This window comes from Melospiza melodia, chromosome 1 (genome assembly GCF_035770615.1).
Source record: "Melospiza melodia melodia isolate bMelMel2 chromosome 1, bMelMel2.pri, whole genome shotgun sequence".
In the NCBI taxonomy this organism is placed as follows: Eukaryota; Metazoa; Chordata; class Aves; order Passeriformes; family Passerellidae; genus Melospiza; species Melospiza melodia.
This window is the reverse complement of record NC_086194.1, coordinates 15,498,793-15,520,564: the sequence shown is the minus strand read 5'-3', so window position 1 is coordinate 15,520,564 and position 21,772 is coordinate 15,498,793. Positions and strand designations below refer to the sequence as shown.

The 21,772-nt window shown below is 42.3% G+C and overlaps 1 protein-coding gene and 1 long non-coding RNA gene across 5 annotated transcripts in view; both read left to right on the top strand.

Moving 5' to 3' along the window:
• Positions 1–428: 428 nt before the first annotated feature.
• ZEB1 (zinc finger E-box binding homeobox 1) overlaps positions 429–21,772 on the top strand; it is a 120,316-nt gene continuing 98,972 nt past the window's right edge. For 2 of the 4 annotated variants that reach the window (XM_063148839.1, XM_063148866.1), the window contains exon 1: positions 448–547. In XM_063148839.1, the coding sequence (XP_063004909.1) occupies positions 490–547 (58 nt within the window). In that variant the 5' untranslated portion in view covers positions 448–489. Of the gene's footprint in view, positions 548–1,361; positions 1,426–21,772 lie in introns of those variants that run through there. The other 2 variants (XM_063148848.1, XM_063148857.1) reach the window with 2 other exon arrangements.
• The window catches only part of LOC134414374 (uncharacterized), a 94,085-nt gene continuing 73,775 nt past the window's right edge, over positions 1,463–21,772 (top strand). Inside the window, exons 1-3 of the long non-coding RNA XR_010026712.1 lie at positions 1,463–1,943; positions 7,473–7,705; positions 8,936–9,110. This is a non-coding gene — a long non-coding RNA (uncharacterized LOC134414374). The remainder of the gene's footprint in view (positions 1,944–7,472; positions 7,706–8,935; positions 9,111–21,772) is intronic.

Here is a 21,772-nt window from a genome sequence, read left to right as displayed (position 1 = left end):
AGCGCGGCCCCGCCGCACCTGGGGGCGGCTGCCGGGGCCGCACCTGGAGCGGGGCGGGCGCGGGGCCGGGCCCTCAGCGCGGCGCTGCGGGGCTGCCCCGCGGGGATCCTCCTGCGCCGCCCGGGGGCCGGCGGCCGGCGACCACCGACACCCCAGCCCGGCTCAGCCCGGCTCCGCCCCGCCCCGCCCCGCAGGGGTCCCCCCGCGCTGCCGCCGGCGCGGGGGTCGTGGGGCCCGAGCCCCCCCGGGCGGCGCGGCCGCTCCCGGTACCTGCGGGCGCAACTTTTCCCTCGCCGCCGTTCAAACGCGCTGCCGTAAAGCGCCCGTCTCCCGTGGCAACAAGGTTCCGGGCGAGCACTAGGTGTAGGAAGGTGATGTAAAAGTAAAACCACCCAGTGTCGTAAACCAGGTCCGGGGGGGAGGGGAGGGAGTGAGGGGGGCGGGCGGGGGAGGAGGTGACTGGAGCATTTAGACACCAGCGAGCGGATCATGGCGGATGGCCCCAGGTGTAAGCGCAGGAAGCAGCCGAACCCGCGCCGCAACAACGGTCAGTCACCCGCGGGGCAGCGCCGCGGCCGCGCTGGGGCGGCGGCGGGGCCGGGGCGGGGGCCGGGCACAGCCGTCCCGAGCGCGCCGGGGGGAGGTCGGGCGGGCGCCAAAGTAATTCCCCCGCCGCGGCTCGCCGGGAGCGCGGCTCCCTCCGCACCGTTATATCCGCTACCTGCAGCCTTCCTCGCCGCCGCCTCCCTCCTCCGCCTAGCGGTGCCTCCGCACTCCGCCGCTGTCCGGGACCGTTACACGCTGCTTCCCCCTCAAGCCCCGCGACCGCCCCGCCGCCGGCAGCGGGCTCGGGGGCCCCCGGCCGCGCCGCCGCCCTCCGGCCCGGGCGGGGACGCGGAGCCCCGCGGGGAGCGGCGGGGGAGCGGCCGCCGCCCGCCCGGCCGCGGCAGCCCCAACTCCGAAACTTGTTACCTGCGCGCTACCCCGGGCGGAGCGGGGCCTCCCCCCGGCCCCGCGGGCGGGATCGCCCCGCCGCGAGCACGGGAGCGCCTCTGCCGCCCGCCGGAGTTTCCTCCCCGCTCGCCCGGCAGCGGGCCGGCTCCTCGCCCCCGGCCGGCGCTCGCCTTTCTCGGGGGGGCGGCGGTGGGGGACGCCGGCCGGCCCCGAGGGGACACACCCGGGAGCACACGCGGGGGAGGCACGGCCGCCGCAGCGGGCGGCGATTCGCGCGGGGGCAGCGCGGCAGCCCCGGGCCGGCGCCCCCGCTCCGCGCCCGCCCGCCCGCTCCGCGCCTCCCCGCCCCGCCGAGAGTTGGTGCCCGGCGGCGCCCCGCGGCCGCCCCGCCGGGCCGGTGGGGAAGGGAGGGCTGCGCCCGGGCGGCGGGGGCGGGCGGCGAAGTTTCTTCCCTTCCCTCTGGCTTCGGAGGTACCTGTTTGTATAATAATGGGTGGTAACGGTTTGGCCGGGGGCCCCCGCTCCGCTCTCCGTGCGTGTGTGACCAGCTGCTGCAGTCTATATAAGGAATTACATTTACATTTCAGGCTTAAGGGCTGCTGTGGGGTGGTGTTTTTTTCCCCTTTGGTACGTGTGTTACTTTAAGATGCAATGGGTAGGTACACGGCGGGGGGAATAAAGGCTCGTAACACCCACTCTCTACTTATTTTCTGGAAAATGGAGAAGTAGTTCGGTCCTCGTAGCACGACTCTTCGGAATAGGATGTAGAGTAGGCGATTTTGTAACCCTCCTTGGCAATTTTAGGTTTTATGTGGCATTTCCTGTGCAGGGTCACAGATAGGAAGGCTTTGCCTGCGATCGGAGATGTTTTCATATGCAGTGAACGGTCTCTGAAATAGATCGGAGTCACGATCGGTGCTTCACCTCTCTAATCCTCCCTGTTGGGGCATAACGTGGTGATAAATGACGGCCTTTCCAGGGGCTAACGGGTTGGTTTGATTGTGTTGAACTTAAAAGGGTTTTCTTATTTTTGCTGTGTGCGTTTTCTAGCAAGTACTCTTGTTTGCACGCTCATGTTGTTAATTCCTTGTCCTAGTGTAAATATTTATATTTAGCTCATGATTTGGCTGTGTTAAAGGTAAGTTTGGAAAGTGCTTTTCTCTTTGCCTTATTAAAAATGTGGATGATCAGAGAAAGGGGCTTTTCTTGTTGCTGACGACAACATGTGTGACATGTGAGTCTGAACCACCCAGCGTCTGTGCAGGAGCTGTAAACATGTTTACCTGAACAGGAAAGAAAATGGATTTTTCTCTTAAAGATCCAGTCATATGAATACCATACTCTTAAAGCATATCAACAGATGACTTGAGAGAGAAATTTTCTGAAAACCTGGCTTTTGAAATCGACGGGGAAAAAAGATCCTTGATTGCTGCAGCAAATGGCAACTTGTGCAGGTAGAAAAAAAAGATGGTGTTTAGTTTTCTCCTGCATGCATGTCAGCCCCCTCCTGTCTGCTGCTTTCATTCTCAAGGGAGGGATTTATTTACCACGCTTGCTGTCAGTGTTTTTCCTTTGTGCTTAATATTAGAAAACCAGATTTGAGGCTGTTTAGCACAAACCGTTTTGTCTGCAGCGTGTATCACTTGCAGAAAACAAAAGGTGTATAAGGTCTGGTATCATTCCAGGTATCTTTCATCTTTATCACTTTTGGATCTCATTCCTGCACCTACTTTATTATGTAAAGCCTCTGAGTCTTTATCAACTAGTTCTGTAATGCAAAATGTAGTGTGTCTTGGTTAGGCTGGTTTTGGTTCCTTTTATTGAGGAATTAAAACCAACTTAAGTCATTGTGCATTGGACCATCAGGATCGGTTAGATAATAGAATCTGGATAATAGAGATTTCTCAGCAGTGGGTTTATGTTTGACTTGCAAATATTTACTGAAGAAAATGCATAGGAAAAAATGTTAACCCTTTAACCTTTAAAATAAATAAGTATGAGGCTTTTTTTCCCCCCAAAGTCGCAGAATGAACTTGGTTCTTACAGGTATCTTCTGTTAATTAAGAATGGGCATAGGGGAGATGCATAAGCAACTGGCTTGTTTGTAGTATAAAAAATAAAAGCATTTTTATGTTGTTTCCTATCCATGTTCCCACAGAATATGAAATTATTACAGAGAGATTGCACTAGACATCCAGTATGCCAGTTAATGATACTGAGCTATGGCATTGAGTATTGTAAACTTTCCTTCTTTTTATCTCTTGTTAAACTTAATACAGCTAATCTTACACTGTAAACTTTTGTTTTTTCTTTCTTTCCCCTGCTTTCTCTCTGTGTTTGGGAGCCATCCTGGTGCATTAACTCTAGCTGGAAAGACAGTCTTATCATCTTAACTCTGGATGGTTCCTTTTCTGCCTTGTTTATTGGTCCCTCCAGGAGGTCAGCCAAGAGCCGATTGGTGCTGCCATTGAGGCCTCCACTTACAAGGAAATCTGGCACTTCCTACCTGAGGAAAACTGCCCTGTGTCATTGTCCTTAGTTCTGGCCAATACACAAACAACTTCTGCTACAGCAGAAGAGTTAACAAAGTGTTGAGATAATGTGATAACAGCAGAAACACAGCGCTGGTTGGGAGTCTCTGATCCTATCTACTTCTTTCCCTTCTCCCTCTTTTTTGGTAGAAAAATGAAGAGGAGGAAAGAGAGACATGGTTTGGGTATTTTTTGCCAGTCATCTGCATAGCCACGCTCTTGTGAGACTCCTGAGCAGACTTCAAATAGATTCAATATCAGCAAAGGTTTTCTTGTTCTGAGTTGGTTTGCAGGCTGATTAGTTGCTTTCTTAGCTTCTGTCATGTATGTTATGGGACTGTCTTAGTTTTTATTGAACAGCAAAACTAAAAGTGATATATCTTGCTCTTCAGCAATGCTGTGAGATAAATAAAACAAACTTATATTTAAAACTTTCCTTCCTAGAGTGAGAAAAGATATCATCGTAAAGTATAGATGTTCTGAAAAAAATGCAAGTATGCCTTCAGTTTTTCAGATGCATATTTGATGGTGAAAAGAGGAATGTATTAATTTGGGTAAATTCTGTGTGCTGTCAGGTACATGTGAGGAGAAGATAGAAGCCAGCCTTGGTCACAGTGAGTTCATTACTAAAAGGTTATGTCGATTGACTTGTTAGAGTGCAATTTCAGTTGCTTTGCAGTTGGTTCTTCTCACTTTTTTATTTCTATTAGGTAACACCCTCATATAAAGTTTTGCTACCAGGCTAAGAACTGTAAGAAGACTGTAAGTCCCTTTGAATAAGGCAAAAGCATATTTCTTCTAGCTCCAAGGTGTTACCTATTGGCAGGATGTCAGGTGTTAGTGACACTTGGGATACAACATTCCTGCTTGTGCCTGTCTTCTCTTGCCCCCTTGCCTTTATTTTTTGCTAGGTATCATGTTTTCACTCTAATGTTAATTTAAAGTTGCAATTTGGGATTTGTGGAATGTAACCTGAGTTAAAATTCCAGGCACAGTGAACAGGTCTACATGGACAGCTGAATTAACTGTTTGAGACCAAGGAAACCTTCTCTCTTATAAACAAGTAGTATTTCTGTTTTAGTGTTAGCTACTGAAATATAGTGTGAGTTCTCTTAAAAAGGTCACTATTTCTTCATTTTTCTGTCAGCAGTCAGTGCTTGTTATTTTAACAGTTGTGAAGCAGGTTGTCTTATGGTAATTAATTACCTGAGGCAGTTGGATGTTTTAAAGGTGATTTGTTTCCTGAAACAGTTTGCCTTGCTTGTAGGGCTCTGTACATGTGCTGCTGAAAGGGTTAATAAAAAAGTAGCAAGAGGATGAAACTTTCCTTCTGTCATGGGCTTCCCTCTCATAGAAATCACTGTGTTTTTATTTAGAAGTTTGAGGCTTTAATTTCTTTGAATTCAGTCCAAATTTTCTGCTGAATATTTTTAATTACATCAGGTAGACTCAATGGGGAGGGGTTTCTGAGGACTTTGGGCTTTATGACAGGTCCTGTTAATTGGTGTTACTGACTGTGGCTGGGCTCTTGCTCTCTGTAAGCAGCTCCTCTGTGGACAGAGCAGGAGGAAGGGGTTCTACAGCTGTTCCCTCTTTCCTTCCCCACTGAGACTCCAGTTGTGGCATTAGCCTGTAATTTTTTCTTATAGAAGTTTTCCAGTGCTGGGGGAAAGGCTGAAGTACTCTGAAGTCAAAATATCACTGTAATGCCTTTTCTCATGTGGAAACATCTGTTTTAATAGAGTTTAAAATGCCAGTGAGGGATGGCAGACACTATTAACATGTGTGGGACTCTGTAAAGAAATAAAATTAACTTTTGTGAAACTTGGATTGTAGGTTTTTAACTCGGGGCTTTTGAACTGATTTTTGATCAACTGCTATCTATTGCAGAGAAACTGCTGAAACTGCATTATCTGGCCAAATGCCTCTTAAGCATCCCTGCTTCTAAATTCAGTCATTATTATTTACCAAAAATATAAGCTTATTGCTGAAGTCATTAGCTGTTTGTAGTCACTTCAAAAACATTTAGCTAATTGATATTGCAAGCTGAATGGAGTAGGTGTGCTTTGTCAACTGTAAACAGTACATTCTGAGTCTCTGGAAATCATATGGGTTCTACTCATGATAGGTTTCAAAAAGTCAAAACTAGAGGTTGAAACCCAAAAATTACTTTGTTTTTATGTAGGCTTTCCTACTGTATTGCAAAGTACAGTTCCAGATTAACTTTCAGCTGATTAACATCAATATTCCTGAGTTTTTGGTGGTTGTTACCTACATTTTTCAAGAGGACTCACACCTAGGATCTTTTCTGTTTTGGGCAAGTAAGCAGAACCCTGTCTTTCATTTGTGGTTTCAGAAACATTGGTGCTTCATTCTGGCAGCTCTAATAGGCCTGTTATTTTTGAGAACTAAATTCTCAAGTGACTTACCCAAGGTCACACAGGAAGTCCATAGCAAGACTGAGTCCCAATCCATTTTTAATCCTCAGGACTACTCTTGCATTTGGTTTGATCTAGTGCCTTAAAGGGAAAGAATAGTTTTTTCATTTGGTAGTTACTATTCCTTTCAGCTTGATTGTTGAAGTTCGTTCATATTTATAGGAATATTTTGCTTCCACCAAACAAGTGGCAAGACGCAAAATTCAGTTTTGTCTTTTGCCATTTTCAGATGGTATTATGATAGGATTTTCACTGGTGATGTTTCCTGTCTTCATAGTCTATGTAGTGATGTGCCAGAAAAGTAGAATGTTGTCTTCTGGTGTGTTTTGTACTTCCAAATCTTATGTTCAGTGATGCAAGGGTAGACAAAAATCACATCAGGAAGGAATTAGTTAAAGACTACACTGTTAACATCAACACCCCTGCTGGGATGGGGAGGGTTTTAAGGGGACTATGTTGGAGTTGAACATCTGGGCAGAAATTATTTCATCAGATGTTGGTTTTGTTGTGACAGTAATGACTAGAGAAGAGTCTCAGTGTATTACCAGCATTTCTAATACTTGAAAATGGTAAGTAAATAAAAAAGCATAAGTCCTCCTCAAAACAAAACTTTCCCAGGAATGTCTTAATGAGTGCCAGGCCTGATAAGTTGACTAGACTGGGCCAAACAGGACAAACACATGCAAGTCTAGGTTTTGCCACCACAGCTGCTTGTCACAGGTGGAGCTGTGTGGGAAGCAGCTGTGGGTGCAGGTGGGTGCTGCTCCTGCCTGGGCAGCACGAGGCAAAGGTGGGTATGCAGAGTGTTCTCATATCTTCATTTGTGAAGATATGTGGTTAGCTCCACTCATGAGACACTTCAATACATCAGTTAGGATAGGGATTCTTTCCTGCTGAGGGAAATGCTGTTGGAAGTTTTTAGTAGTTAAAAAAAAACTATATAGGCAAACCCTCAAGCAAAGGCTGGAGAGTAGAGGGTTGTGTGCATGTGTGCTGCATGGGTGGGGCACAGCGTGTATGAGGGAGGAAGAGTGGAGTAGGCAGGGGTGTAGTCTGCTTCTCACTGAAGGTCTGATACCTCATTTCTGATGCACCTTGCTGGCCTTCCAGGGAGGAATGTATTTGGCTGCTGCATGAGAAGATCACAGTGGTAAATAGCTTTGACCTTAGTTGGCTGGGTGGTGCCTTGAAATACTGAAATTGTTGATGTGTAGGGGGTTTTAGGAGTGTATTGTTTTGTACTACTTTCTATTTCCATGTTATGTTGGCAAGTTTTTCAACCTTTTATAAGCCATTGCCTCTAATACTCTCAGTTGATTTTTTAGCTAACTATTATGTGCTCATGTGTTTCTCAGTCTTGGTTTGCTTTTCTGGTTCTCCGGTTCTTTGCATCTTATTTTATTATTGTTGGAAAGAGTAACAAAAGTTTGATATTTTAAAAAAACTGTTCACAGTTGCAACTTTCCAATCTTTGTGACCATTCCTTTAATTTTTCCTATTGAGCTACAGTTTGTTTATTTAATAATCTATTTATCTCTTTTTTGCATAGATAAGTAGTACTCCTGAGTGACAGTCAAGAAGAATGGGAATCTCAGTCAAGAGCAGTGAGACTTGATGGATAAAATACTGACTCCAGTTAAATGCAGTGTAGCTTTATAACTCTATTTCAGTACTCCTGAGAAAGAATACTCCTTCCATCACACAGAATGTAAGCACCTTTCAGCAGTAAGAATGTATGTACTGAGTCTTCCTGCATCTTGGCCTATACATCCAATTCCTTGTGTGAGTACCTGGCAGCTTACATTCGTGTGTTAGCAGGATAGGTGATGGTAGAGTAGAAAGAAGAAACTTGTTAAATTTTTATCTGGATGTGGAGCAGCAAGGCAGGATTCAGATGTTTCAGTTGGGTAGTGCTGAACATATTAACCATGTTTCTTTAGACTTGTACATTTGTCCCCAGAAAGGACAATAGAGAAGAAAGGAGCCTTTTTTACTTTGCCTCACTCTGATTGTCTCAGATGCCATTAGTGTAATGTAGTATATTTTATTTTAACATGCCTTTTCAGAGCAGCAGAAGTTAACTAAAAATATGCTTTCTCATTTTTGAAAGTCAGTACTGTTTGAAAGCAGTCTGTTTCAGTTCTCTCCTTTTCAGCTGTCATTCCCAGCTGTCACAACCTCCGTGATGTGAGGACTTTACCCCTGTTGTTTCAAAGCAGTTTGGTTAACAGCTGCTGTCACCCAAAGGTTAAAACCTGAAAATGGGCATCCTTTATTGGTTTCCTTACAAATATTTGCTTTCTGTTTGGTAGCATCTTTCTTGTTGCTCTCCCTTCAATGTGTTCCATTGATCCTATTTTTGGAGAGCTGTGTAAAGCAAATGAGCATGTCTAATGATGAACGTATTCTTAATTATAACTGAAAAAGAGAGCAAAAAAAATTGTGTGCTGTGATGACATTGCATCCTGTTCAGTTAGGATTTGTGAATATGAGTAGCAGTTGTTGTTCAGTGAAAGGACATGTAAAATTAGTTCTTTAAACACCAAGAACGCTCTATGATATGGGAGTGTATTGGAAGGAAGAGAAACAACTGTTCCTTAACTAACTGCATAGTAATCTGTACTTCTGATGCAGACATCCTCTCTTTCTGCAACTGCTCTGTTTTTTAGCTTCTCACAGGTCAAATGATAGATTGGGAGCACTGGAGGAGCTGGCAAGATCATTGGAGATAAATGAGTTATAAGCCTTGCCATTCACTATGGTTCTGAGAGTGATTTTTATGGACAGCACTAGAAGGGGTTAAGAGTCTGATGTGGTAGAGAGTATTTTTACCTATGAACTACTGTGCCTATCCTTGTTAGGATCAAATGCTAGTTGAGCCAGTGATGCTAGAGAACACCTTCAGTTATTGTGATATAAAATGTTTTCATTATTTCAGCAAATATCCTTTTCCCAATTCTCTTTGATAGGCAGCTGACAGACTGTGAGGGCAATTTTCTTTCTATTTTGTAGGCATCCATCCACAGATGTGTATATGGAAGAAAGCAAAATGATATAACAAAACATCACAAATGTGGCATGATTTGAAAAAAGCCTGGGGAAATCTATTCCATCTGAAAAAGGACAAACTAAAGAACAGAAAAATCAGGCCTTAACTACAAGACTTAAGTTGATTTTTGTTGAACTGGTAGGTCTCTAAAGAAGCAGGTTGGGCTTTTTATTTGTTTGTTTTCCTAACACCTTCCTCCTCATGTAAGCTAACATAATTTTTATTAATGCCTAGAAGCATCAGGGAGATGAGTTGTCCCCTTTTCTAAGATGCACTTGACTTTAAACAGTTTTTCTTGAGGTATTTTTGCCTTGTGTGCTTCCAGATATGTATCCGATTTTCCTTCTTGTCCCTTCTAGTCCATTTTGTCATTTCTCTTAAGTTCCTGTGAGCTATCCACTATAAGTCATGTTAAGTCTTAGACTGGAAAAGGAGATACTGTTCAGAATCTGTAACCTGTTAAATCTTCCATCCTGTTTTGTTTATGTCTTTCCAAAGCCTTTCCTTTTCTTCATGGTATTCCTGGCACAGCTATTTGGTTAAGCCAAGCAAAATAGAACCAGTCACACACTACTGGATTAATTCTTATGCTATTGTTCACAGGAAGGACCTAGGTACAGTTTGCCTGGTAAAGAGCATGAGGTGGTGAATAAGAGCTTTGAAGCAGATTTGGAGCTGTAATGACTGGCTTCCTTCCCTGCTGCTGTCCCTTCCCCTTCCTTGCTAAGCATTTTCATTTGAAATACTAAGGTGTGGTCATGGGCATATCTGTTCTCAACTTCCAGTAATTTTTTGCTCACTGCTGAGCTGCACCATAATTACATATGCAAATGTAGTATTTTTTCCCCCTTCTTACCTTGCACATGTGGGAGAGGAAGATAAAGTTGCAGAATACTGTTGAGGATGTGCTGCTGTTGAGAAGATGCTGCAGATGGCTGCAGAAGCAGACAAGTACTCGATCTGCAGGACAAGGCTCAGCAGGGGATTTCAGAACTTCTAAGTCTGAAAGGCAACAAGAAAACAGTATTCTTGCCAACTTTAAACTTTAGATAGGAGCAGATTGTAGGATGGCTTGTTATAACAACCTATTTTGATACATTCTAGCTACTGGGTGCTGAAAGTCAATTTGTGTTTGCAGTACAGATTTGTTTTGTAGACATATATATCTGCATCTATCTATATCTATATATCTGTATTTATATCCAATAATTTAATTTATTAGACTGCTCTGAATGCTCCCAGTATTAACACAAGGTAGATTTCTGTTCATAAGTGTTGTAATGATAGTGAAACCACAGAGACTTATTCTATGAAATAAGCTATTCTAACTTCTGCCCTTCATGGTGAGGCTTACCTTGTACATTTTCCAGATTTGGAATTGACAGATGTACTGTATTCCTGGAACACTGAATATGATTTTGAGCAAATATTGGAAGATAGAATTGGTTCTATAGTGCAATCAAAATGCTGGGAGACTTTCTGCACAATAGTGAAATAATACCTTAGAAATGAGAAGCAGAATTTAATTGGTAGCTGTGGCCTAGGAAGGTGGAAATAGTTCCAGTGACACATCACACAGTATAACGTGCCACGGTTCTCTGTTTCACCACGTGATTAATCACGCCTGCATAGTTCATGTGCTGGTTACATGATGATGAGCCTGGCTTAAAAAGATGGGCCTGGCTTTTACCTCAGCATGTGAGTGAATAAAACTAGTGGCAGACTTTGTTTCTGTGAACTAAGCCAGTTCACACAAGGAGAATTTTAGCTTTTCAACTGTAAAGGATACAAATAGACTTAGTTGAATAAAAATCATGACATACAGCAGTGGTTTATGATCCTGACAGAAGTTCTTACAAGATGTTTGATGCAAACTGTTGTCTGTGGATCTGATGCTTCAAAAAATGTTTTTGGCAGTACTGCTTGTGATGGTACCAAGATGCTTTCCTTCAGAAGTGAAATAAAATAAGGTGGTTAAGAACTCCAGCAAATATAGGCATTTTCTTTGTTTTAGTATGAAGTTGCAAGCCTTCTCCATTTATGTCACGTGCCTGGAAAAAAGTAATTAAAAAGCTCCTTGTTATGCACTACTGTATGCAAATCGTTTCATTGCATTTGCTTTTTCATATGTATGGTGTCGCAATAATTTGGCATATAACTCTTTGGAAAAGAGTGAGTTCTTTTCTGAGCCAGAAGGAAAACAGAAGTGCTGAAATCTAGAGCTTGTCAAATGTCTTGTTCTAATAGTTTACAGTTGCCTATATTTAACTCTCTTCCTGACTTTTGACATTATTTTTAAGCATTTTGAAGGTCTCGTATAGCAAATGCTCAGAATAAAAGTGTTTGACTTTTGAAAGGTTCCAAGGTGCTCACTTACTGAGTAAAGTCTTCCGGGTTTGTGCCCTAAAGTATCTTAATAGGCATCCTAATGAAGCTTTTTATCTCTTAAATATTTCCCCAACCTGTCTACTATTAAAGAATTTGTGTGTCTTCCTTCAACCACAGTTTTAAGTAGGACTGTCAATCCAATGTGTGTCTTGTTCATTCTTGGGTCTCCTGTTGGAACACTTTGTAGCTGGAGTGTGTGTGCGCATGTGCAGCTGCATGAGCTGTTTTCCTGCCTTTTCCTTTTGTCTGTCAAGCTTCTGGCTGATAGCAGATTAGCCATCTGAATGTGGGCAGCAAAGAGTAATGGGCTGTACAGAATGCCTGGGGCTTCTTGCATACAATAAAATGACTCTATTATAAAGCAAAAAAATGACAAGCCTGCCATGGAGGATGTCTGTACTGGAGATGGAGAGAGTAGCCTTTGGTTTATGATCGTGTTATTGGGTATAAAATGAACTTAATTTTTTTTCAACTGTCAAAAGTATTCCTAGGTGCTTTACAGAGCAGTGCTGACAGTTCTTCTGGCAGGAAAATACTTATGAACTAAATTGGTGATGTACTACTTGCTATTCCTGATTGCTGTGTATGTGTGGGGGAAGGAAGGGAGTAACAGCATGATGGCTCAGTTTCATTTTCATCATGCAGGTGTGTGTGGTTTTTTCCTTTCTTTTCTTTTTTTTTATCTCTAATGTTTTGCTTAGTTACAGGATTACATAATCTGCCCTGCAGAAGTGTGTTAGGTTTATTAAGTCTTTTGGAAGATGTGCTAATACAGATTTGAAGGAAATTGGGCCAGGAGCATGGCTGAGACACAGGGAGTCCAGATGCTGGGGGAGGACATGGAATAGAAAGCTGTAGAGAGCTGGCTCAAGTAGACAAATGAGGCTGTGTGCGGAAGCATAGTAGCAGGAAAACTAATGAGGAATATTATCCAGTTTTTTTTCACAGCTATACTTACCCATTGTAAGAATCCAGTGTTTTAAAAGCCCTTTCAATTGTCTATAGTTTACTGTGTCAGTAAGCAGTAGTGGCTGCATGTGCACTTGTAACTTCCAGTTGCAGCTTTCAAGAAGATTTTTTTTTGTTTTTATGGCATTCAAGTTCTAAAAGGTGCTATCCCCCATTAAAAAAAAAAAACAGAACAGGTGCAGTACATTAATTTATGCTAAATGGAAGATCTTCCTGGTTTGCATCTGCTCAGGATATTAAGACAGCTTCTGATCTACATGAGCTTCCAAACTAACCGGCAAGTCAGGATAAAAACAATTTGATATATAGAATACAGATGTATTGTCAAAACATGGAGAACTTGTATTGAAATACTTAATTAAACAAACTTCTTAACTCACATTTGGTGTAGTTTGTCTTGCTTGTTGTGGTCTGTTCAATATGTTGCTGTGGTTACAACTGAAATGGACTCTGAAAATCTATGCTTTAGCAGAAAAATCTATGAATTGCAACTTTTAATAAATAAAATGGGAATACTGTTTGAACAAGCTTTATTTTTCTCATTCTCTTAGCTGCTGCCAGGTCTCCTTGTGACTGTTCTGGATGTGGATACTGTTTGTTGTAAGGATTGTGTCCTTCAAAGATCTCCAAAGCTACATGTTACACACAAACTTTCCCCAGTCCTTTGGATTGGTTTACCTTAAGCAAAAACCCTTCCTCAGAAGTTCTGCTCCCTTCCTCTCCTCCAATAAACTCTGCTGCCCATCACCTCCTCCCCCCTCTCCCAAGGAAAAAGGAAATAACAAAACTGATAATACCACAGAACTCCACAAATGCTGCTCCCTTGACAGCAGTATTAATTCTCTTTACATGTATTTTTATTTTGCATTCAGAATTGTTTCTCTAATAATATGACCTTTTGATGCCTGAAGACTGTAGCTACTTGGCAAGGAAGCTGGTGATAAAACTAAAGCTTAGTTAACTATCTCTGACAGTGGGTAGTCTGTATGTGGTGACAAATAAAATACATTCCAGGCTAGTTTAAGAGAGATCTGTGGGGTTTTTCTCGTCTCCTCTCTCTTTGCCCCATGTGATTGCTGTGGTTTACAGTAGGAAGCCACTAGTTTCTGCAGTCACAGATGGAAAGAGAGGTATGTTCACTGGTAGGTGATGTAAAGACGTCTGAGTAAGAATAAGAAAGTAAACTCTCTTGGGGGGAAGGAGTTAGCTACATATTTTACAAATCTTTCAACATCTGTGACTTAATTGGCACTCCTGAAAGCAGTATGTTGCACATTATTGTAGCTTAGGAAAGTTACATTTATGCATATGAATAAAAAGATCTAGACCTGTTCTTGTCCTTTATAGTGTTTTTATAGTTACATATTGGACTGAGAAGGGTATTGCCTTTGACTGATCTGGCTGGCATGGCTACAGTGTTGTGCTGTGGCTGGTTTTCAGGACAAATATGGGAAATTGCAGAAGAGCAGAGTGGCAGAACAGTTGAAAGATCATCTTCACTTAGCCAGAAGAAAATGTGGAAAATGGGGGTTTCATTATCTTCAAAGTATTCAGGTACAGAAAAAGTATTCTTTTGGTGGACAGTTTAATTTGGTGGTTTTCTGTGTTGTTTAAGGTGTAATGGTGGCAACAGCTGACTCAAACACCATATTATGAGGAAAGTTTGCAGATGTGAAAGGATCTGTGCTAATAGATTCCAAATATCCATAAAAGAAGTCTTGTGATGGGGTACTCCTCCTATACCATTGAGGAGTGGGGTGTGTGGAACCCAGTGTCCTTGCTTCCTAGAGTTGAATGATTCCTCATAATGGCAAGTGATGTGGTATGTCAGTCTGTCTGACCAAGCAGTACACTGTTTTTAAACGTCCCTTTCAGACAAATTCACTAAAACCAGGAATTTTTGAGAATTTTGAGTCCTGTTAGTTAGTACCTGTTAGTTTGGAAGTCAGCATTTGGTTAACTAGTATGTTTGAAGTTCTCTATTTAAAAATACACTAGTGAAATATAGTCCTAGTACTAATAAACAGGATTAGCCCTCAGTTATAACAGCCTTTGGGTTGATGCTTAAGATCTGGTAATTTTTTATTGGCAAATACTAGTACAGGAGGATTGGGATCCTGAGTTTAGGATGTGATAATTAACAGCACCCTCTGCAGAGCTATGAAATGGCATAGGGCAGAAACTTGTAAATCCATGTTTTTCAGGTTTAAAAGGTAACCAGTTCAGAATATTTATTGCTAGATTTAACTCAAATGACAACATATTCTGAAACTATGCAAGCAGGTTGTCTTTTGCTGTTGGGGTGAGGAGGATGTGGAAAGAGCTTAGTGTCTCCTCTCTAAAGAATCTAGTGAACAAACCATGAATCTACAGAAGATTGTAGATTCAAGAAGGCCTTGTGCACGAGAAGGCCTTGTGCAAACAGAAGCGCAATCCATGTTCCAAAATGAGATGCTTATAAAATGCAGGCCTGGAAGGTGCCTTCTTTATCCTTCACCTTGTGTCCTCTCCCCAGTTTTCCTGTTGTGGGTCCTAGTGGCCACCCCTTGCCTTAAGCTTGACAAACACAGTGTTGTGAAGATGTGGAAGCTCACAGGTTCACACTGATTTGCTCCCCACTTCAGCCCAGAACCACGCTGTTTACCTTTTGTCTGTTTTTCTCAGGTAGAACAGATTTGTTTCTGCAGTAGACAAGCTAGGGTATGTGAAATATTGTTTGTTGCCATCTTTTCTGTGTGTTGTAGGCCCTGTGTGAATCCTGATGACTCCAGCAAATATGAAGAGTCTTTTAGATGTGCTGTATAGACAGATGTTATAAAGCCTCATGTTTTTCTCCTTATTCTGGAATTGAGTAGTTTTTAAAAGAAGTTAAATGAGCCAGTGCAATGTTCTCACTCCTGGGTGAAGTAGTGAATCCTGTCATGCTTATCTAGCTGTCCAAAAGCTTCAAGATTTTAAGATGTGCAGAGCTACAGTGTATTTTCACCTCCATTCTTCCCCCTCTTCCAAGCAAGACTCTTTTAGAGATGGGAAAAAATGCTTCCAAAAAAAGCCAAATCTATGTTTTTCAGCTTAAATAAGGCATGTGATTATCTCTGCTGTAATAATAGGTGGTTTAGGTTTCTTGGAGCAAATAATGCAGTTCTGTAAAACCTATGTGATTATTACAGAGTACTTCAGTGGACAGTCTCTGATACAGTTGGGAACTCTTTAATTTGGGTGACTTGCAGAGACTGAAATGCAATCCTCAGCTGACCAGCCTGTAGCACATGAGAAGAAGGAGTGTCAAGTTCTGTTTTGGAGGAAACGAGTATTCAAAATCATTCAGGTTCATTCACATGTGCTTGCCCTTAGATTTCCTTTTGATGTTGACTCACAATGGAGTTCTGGAAAACCATGCAGCCAAAAAAAAATGTTCATATTACTGCCTTGGGTGTTATTGATGAGACTAAGCAATACCTCTGATTCTCTTTCTTTTTGTTTTGTTAGCTGAATATTATTTCTCTGTACCTCTCAGATTCCCAAAGTATCTGGTAGCCATCACAGCCATCTACAAAACTCAGAATATTCTGAAACTAGTAAGCAACTGCATCAACACGACAAATCTGTTTGCTTACACAGCATGATAGAATAGGAGGGATTTCTGTACCATCTTGAACACAACCTGCCAGGCATTAGGAAAGCAATGTGCTTTGTTCACAGCAGGGGATAGAAGGGATTTGGAGAGAAGTGAGGCCTGCATTTCCTTGTGATGCTTGTGTTGTCATCCTCACGTGAGAAAGAGTAAGGGTTCTTTAGTCATCTCTCCTGTCTCGAACCCTCTAGAAGTGTTATTTTTGTTGTTTTTCTCCATTTCTACAAGCAGGACACTCATGGAAAAGCCTACATGTAGGTTTCCATTTAGGCTTGGGGGCTCTGGAACAAAATATTCAGTCTTTGACATCATGTCAATCTTCTGCTTTTAATGGAATCTTAGTTATTCATGTGGGAAAGATGCAGATGAAGAAGTCATACTGAGCATCTGCAGGATTTGGGGGGCCTATTTTCTAGCCAAAAAGAACAAGCATATTTTGTGCTTCCTTGAGAGGTATTTTTTTTCCCATTTGTGAAAAGAATAAAGACTGTCTCCTGCCTAAAGGTTATTTAAATTGATGCCCTAGTGTTTGAGATGAGAACATGTAATGCAACCAATCCCTGTCAGTTAATGGTGTGTGTCCCACTAAACACAGCCCTCTTGCTGCTGCCTTGGGAAGCAGTCAGTGGGGCAGTCCTGAGCCTGCTGTTACCTGTTTTTGTGCCCTTGCTGGAAATTGAGAAATAGAAGCTGCTTTTTGGCAGATGCACTGGCAGTGCTCTGGCATAGGAGCTAGAGGTGGTAGCAGTAGGAGATGTTGGTGCCTTACTCTTCAGCTTGCTGACAAAGTGACAAACATGTCTGATTGCCAGCTATGGTGAGCCAGCATCCTTATGGAAAACCACCTCCTGTAATAAAGAGAGGTTTGAGATTCTCTCCAGTTAGGATGTCTACTGGTGACAAAATGCTGTATTATTTGTAAGACATAAAGAAATAGAGTTGTTTCTAGGAAAGCACTGCCTCAGAAACGCTGCTTTTTAGAGTGTAGACCTCTTCTTCTGCAGTGAAAACAAATAACAACTTGCTTGCTGAACTGTGACCTGTTTTGGAGTGACAGTCTTGCAGCTTGCTGAATCGACAGCTGGGCTTGCCACTGTGCTGCCCGGAGCTGAGAGCGAGCTTCACAAAGGCTTTGGAAGAATACATTTGTTTTCCTTCCCTGTTGTTATTTCTCAGCAGGTTTTCAAGTTACAGGCTCCCCCACTTTTAGTAGCCCTGAAGCTTCCCAGCCCACTACTATTTCAAGTTAGTTTCTTGTGTGCTTTCTTTAAATATCCTGAACGGCAGCTGGAAGACTCAAATAATATTTGAGAAACTAAGAAAATCAATGATAAGTTATTTGATAAACCTTTTTGAGCTCTCTGGGGTAGCTAAGTGATTTAAATGTGATTTTTTTTTTCTGGTTTGAATCAACTAATTAACTTCTAGTTAGGTAGAAAAAACTGTGGGTTTGGTTTTTTTATGTAACGAGGGAAGGATATAAATGGTTTGGTCAGACCTTCTTTCTAATAATAATTCAATATTCTGCAGATGAATTATGTGAGTTGACATGAATCTGGCTAAGAACGAAAATGATCCATTTTTCCAGACGAGGTAGTGCCAATTGTGAGAATTAAACGTTCATGCAAAAATTATATTATCTCTGAGTTAAATGTTGCTAAACATGCTATGACATATTTGGCTGGCATAAACTTTATGTCAGTGTTTGTGGTGATGGGGGTTTAAACTAGTTCATTTCAAACCCTAGCAAGCAGCAGCTGAAACACTGCTGAATGACCTTTGACATAGGGACCCATGAATGCCCCAAGTATGATTTCACTTTCACCACGTTCTTTGTGAATCTGAATGCTTGTCAAATCAGATGTGTGTTTAGACCTTTTCACTGAATATGCTTGGAGGGAAAGAACAAAGCCTGGGGTCAACTTGGCATAATCCCTGCGTTTATCTTTATTCTATTATAGCGGCTTGTGGGGGATGGAGTTACTATTTTCTGTGAGGTGAAAGTGCAAGTAGAGTGTAGGTAGGCTATCTGTCTTTTCTTCCAGACTTTCCCAGCAGCCTGACTGGTCTCCCATGATTTACTTGTGTTAATGTATGGCTGACTAGGCAGATTGCTGGTTGAGCCATGTGCTTTGCTAGTTTTTTCTACCCATCCCTATTCTGTAGCTGCTGTGCCTGCCCGCTGGTGTAAACAAGCACCTCTGGCTTGTCCTGGGTAGCACATGCAGGAATGGCTCTGTGCTACAAAGTGCTTTGTTCTCCCCACTGGACATGGGGGAGGAAGCAACATGGGTTTTCACATTAGGACTGCTTTTGCTTCAGGATATTTTTTTTTATTTTATTTTAAGAGATAAACAGCTTCATATGGTACATATGTATTTTTTGCTTTTGCAGGCTATTAGTCACACTCAAGTAAGGAGTGACTAAGTCTGTTATTAGCCATTCAAATTGGGAAAGCCTTTGTCTCTAAGGGAAGAACCGGAGAGTTCCACGAAATGATTGCTATAGACTTTTTGCAGTATTTTTAGATTTTACTCCTCTGGTAGATTCACTTCACAATACAGGATTGTTTCTGTGTGGAGCTGGAGTGGTCTGAATCTGTAAACGAGCTATTGTGCGGTAAAGTACAAGTGGGTGGAGGAACTACATGACAAAAGGCCTAGTTACCTTTACAGTTTGTTCGCTGTACCTCATGCACTTTGTTTCAGAAGAAAAGCACTATTCAGCGACTGCAGGATAAGGAGGCAGCCTTTCACACGAGGCTTATGGGAAATTTCCCTCTGACTTGGGGGTTTTCAGCTTCTGTACCCTGCACCTTCTGAGGCTTTTCCTGAAACAACTTAATGTGTTTCTGAGCCCTGTGCACCTCATGGGGTGAGCGCTTCCAAGGCTGGTGCTATGGCCAGTGTTTTCCACCTCAACACATGCACTTGTTTGGGTTTTTTTTCTGTTAGATTTTTAATTAAATTTTGAAACATTTATTTTTAAGGAAAGAATGTGTTCCCTTGGTTTTTTTAAAGGCTTCCAAACTAGGAAATAACTCACTCTCATTAACTTCAGAGATTTAAAGCACATTAAACATCAAGGAGATCTGTCTTTTTATATATATATAACTAAACCTGTTAAGAGTAATTGAGAAATCCTGAGTGTACTTTAGTTTTTAAGGTAAACTTTGAAGCTTGATGTCCTCAGCAGTTCCCTTCTGTGTTTTTTCATAGTTTACTTTCTCTTTTCATAGCTTAGAGGATAAGTAATTAAAAACCTGTTCATTCTGCTTGAAAACAAATATGCTTCACTCAGCACCCAATTTTCAGATTTAAAGCACGTTTGCACAAAGAATTGCTCTTGAGCTGGATGTTTTGGGGGTTGGAATTTTTTTGAAAGGAGAATTGTGTTGCTTCAGTCCATCTTTGAAGAGGAGATGCTCTGGGGAGAGCAGGACACTGCAAGCAGGAGATGGCTGGAGACAAGCAGCTGCCTCACACTCTCTCTGGAAATGAACAGCCAGAGCTGGCTCTGCTTTCCTCCCAGAAGCACTGGAATGTGTACTCAGCCCCACAGGTCACAGCCCTGCACATGAGTTGGAACTAAAAGACTTCAGCCCAGTAAAATAATTTTAAAAATTAGTTGAGGCCTGGACCTATACCTGTGTTAGCTGTGTGGGTTATGGAGGCAGCAGCCACTGGCTGAAAGGCAGAAGAGATATTTAATCATCTCTTGCTGCTTTAAGGAATATATTTGGTGCCTTTGTTTGACACTACCAGCATAATTTTGCTCAGAATCTCAGGCTGAGCAGCATGGTGTGCTTTTTTGCTTGGATCCTCACCTGTGTACCCTCTCCCTATCACAACCTGCCTTGGTTTGCATGTTGCACGTACATACCTGAGTGTCACTAGCCTGCATTTAGCCTGTAGTGTTCTTTGTGGCATGCTTAGTTCAATTGTGTAATATTAATGCCAGCAAGAACTTACATTTTAAAACCCCTTACTGTTGCGGGCTGTAAACTAGTAAGTTACAAAATATGCCACAATGCTTTCTGGTTCTCAGTACAAGAAAACTCTGAACAGTTCCACCATAGTTAAGTGAAACTGATATGTGATTTTCAGAGCTGTTATGAGCTCTCATCTACTAGTCTTGGGTACTTGTAAATAATACCAGAAAATCTGTTGCTTGTATTAATCAGAATGAAAAGGCAGGAGTCAAATGTTCACTTTTGCAGTTTCAAGTGTTTTAATTGGTAAATCAAACCTTCAGATCTTAAAATGCTACTTATATGTTATGTACTAACAGCTTTTCTTTTATTTCTGCCTCTCTCCTATTCTCTCAGACTATGAAACTACATGCTGTGTAAGAGTTGCTATTTTCTTTATGTTCTGTGTTTCCAGGCTGCTTTAAACTTGAAATGTTAAGGGAGGTTTTCTAGTAACTAATGCTCCCACAGCTTCTCCGTTGGTTTCCAAGCCTGGTATGTTCTCTTGGGGCTCTTTTGGGTCTAGCGGTGTGAGGGTGGGATTTGGAGAAGCATCTCTACCAGCTGTGAAGTGAAAAGGCTGAACTGGAGAAGCACTGCTGGAGGAAACAAACCCACTGTTTTGTACCTAGTTGGGAAGCTGATCTGATTTTACAGTTGATCCCAAATGCAGTCTGGTTCAAGGAGACAGCTATAGACTTCACTAATACCCACAGCTGACAATTCAGGAATGTAAACTTGTTGGATTTTAGTTTCTCTTACTGTCCCAAGTGCAAGTGCCTGGGGGAATAAATGAACTCTAATGTGCCTTAAAGGCTAGTTTGAATAGTTGAGACCACAAAGGCACAAACAGATGTGCATTCAAAGCCACAGTTCCTGGCAGAATCGCGGACCAGAAGCCTGCCATGTCAGGGTCCTTCAGCTCATCTGCCCCTGCAGCTTGTTGTGCTGCTGCAGAGTCTTTGTGCTAATTTGGGAAGTCTTCCTTCTGAGGCCTGGAGCCCATTGGCATAAAGCATTCCTTCCAACTGGACTGAAATCTATGTTATACCTTCCTGCTCTAGTCTTGAGCTCTTAATATAATGTGATGTGTTGAACATGTGAATGGCCTTACCTCAAAACAGAAACTGGTGGGTTTGTCCCCAGGTTTCTGTCTGTCTGGGAACAGTTAGGTTGAGTCCTCTTGAAGGTCTGGCTACTGACAGCCCCAAGGCTTTTGTTTTTGTGTTGGGCTTTAGCTAACTACTATCACTTGGTTGTATTTTGGAATGTTTCATTCCAAAAGGAAAATTAAAAGTTTCTTCACCTGTTCATTTAAAAATGGCTCTGGTCCTATTTAAGTAGCAACTACTAAAGACTGAAACAAACCAACAGCTCCACACTGCTAGTACTGTGGAATTATTTTCCAGAATTTTTATTTGTTGGTTGGTGTGATTTATTTCTTGAAGTCCTGTCCTAGTAGCTAAGAGGATGCAGGACAATCAAAATAATTACCAATTTAGGTCCTTGGGCAAAATAACAGAGAGACTGCTACTTGGGATTACTTGACAAAGTATTAGATGGAGGAAATAATATTCTGTCAAGTAAAGGTTTAGGGGAAGTCTGGTGGTCATGTTGAAAAAGTAAAAGTGAGGAAAGAACAGCTTTTGTCAGACTTCAAGACAGCAGAAGAATGTAGAATCACTGTCATGTTATTTACAGCAATATTTTGCTCCAGTCTTCCTGTGACTGCTGCTTCAATCTGTGCTTCAATATCTTGATTTCTTGACTGAAAATCATTCCTGGTCAAAGTGGCAGGCAAGCCCAAAGGAAAAAAAAAATTAATGAGTTGTAGATAGA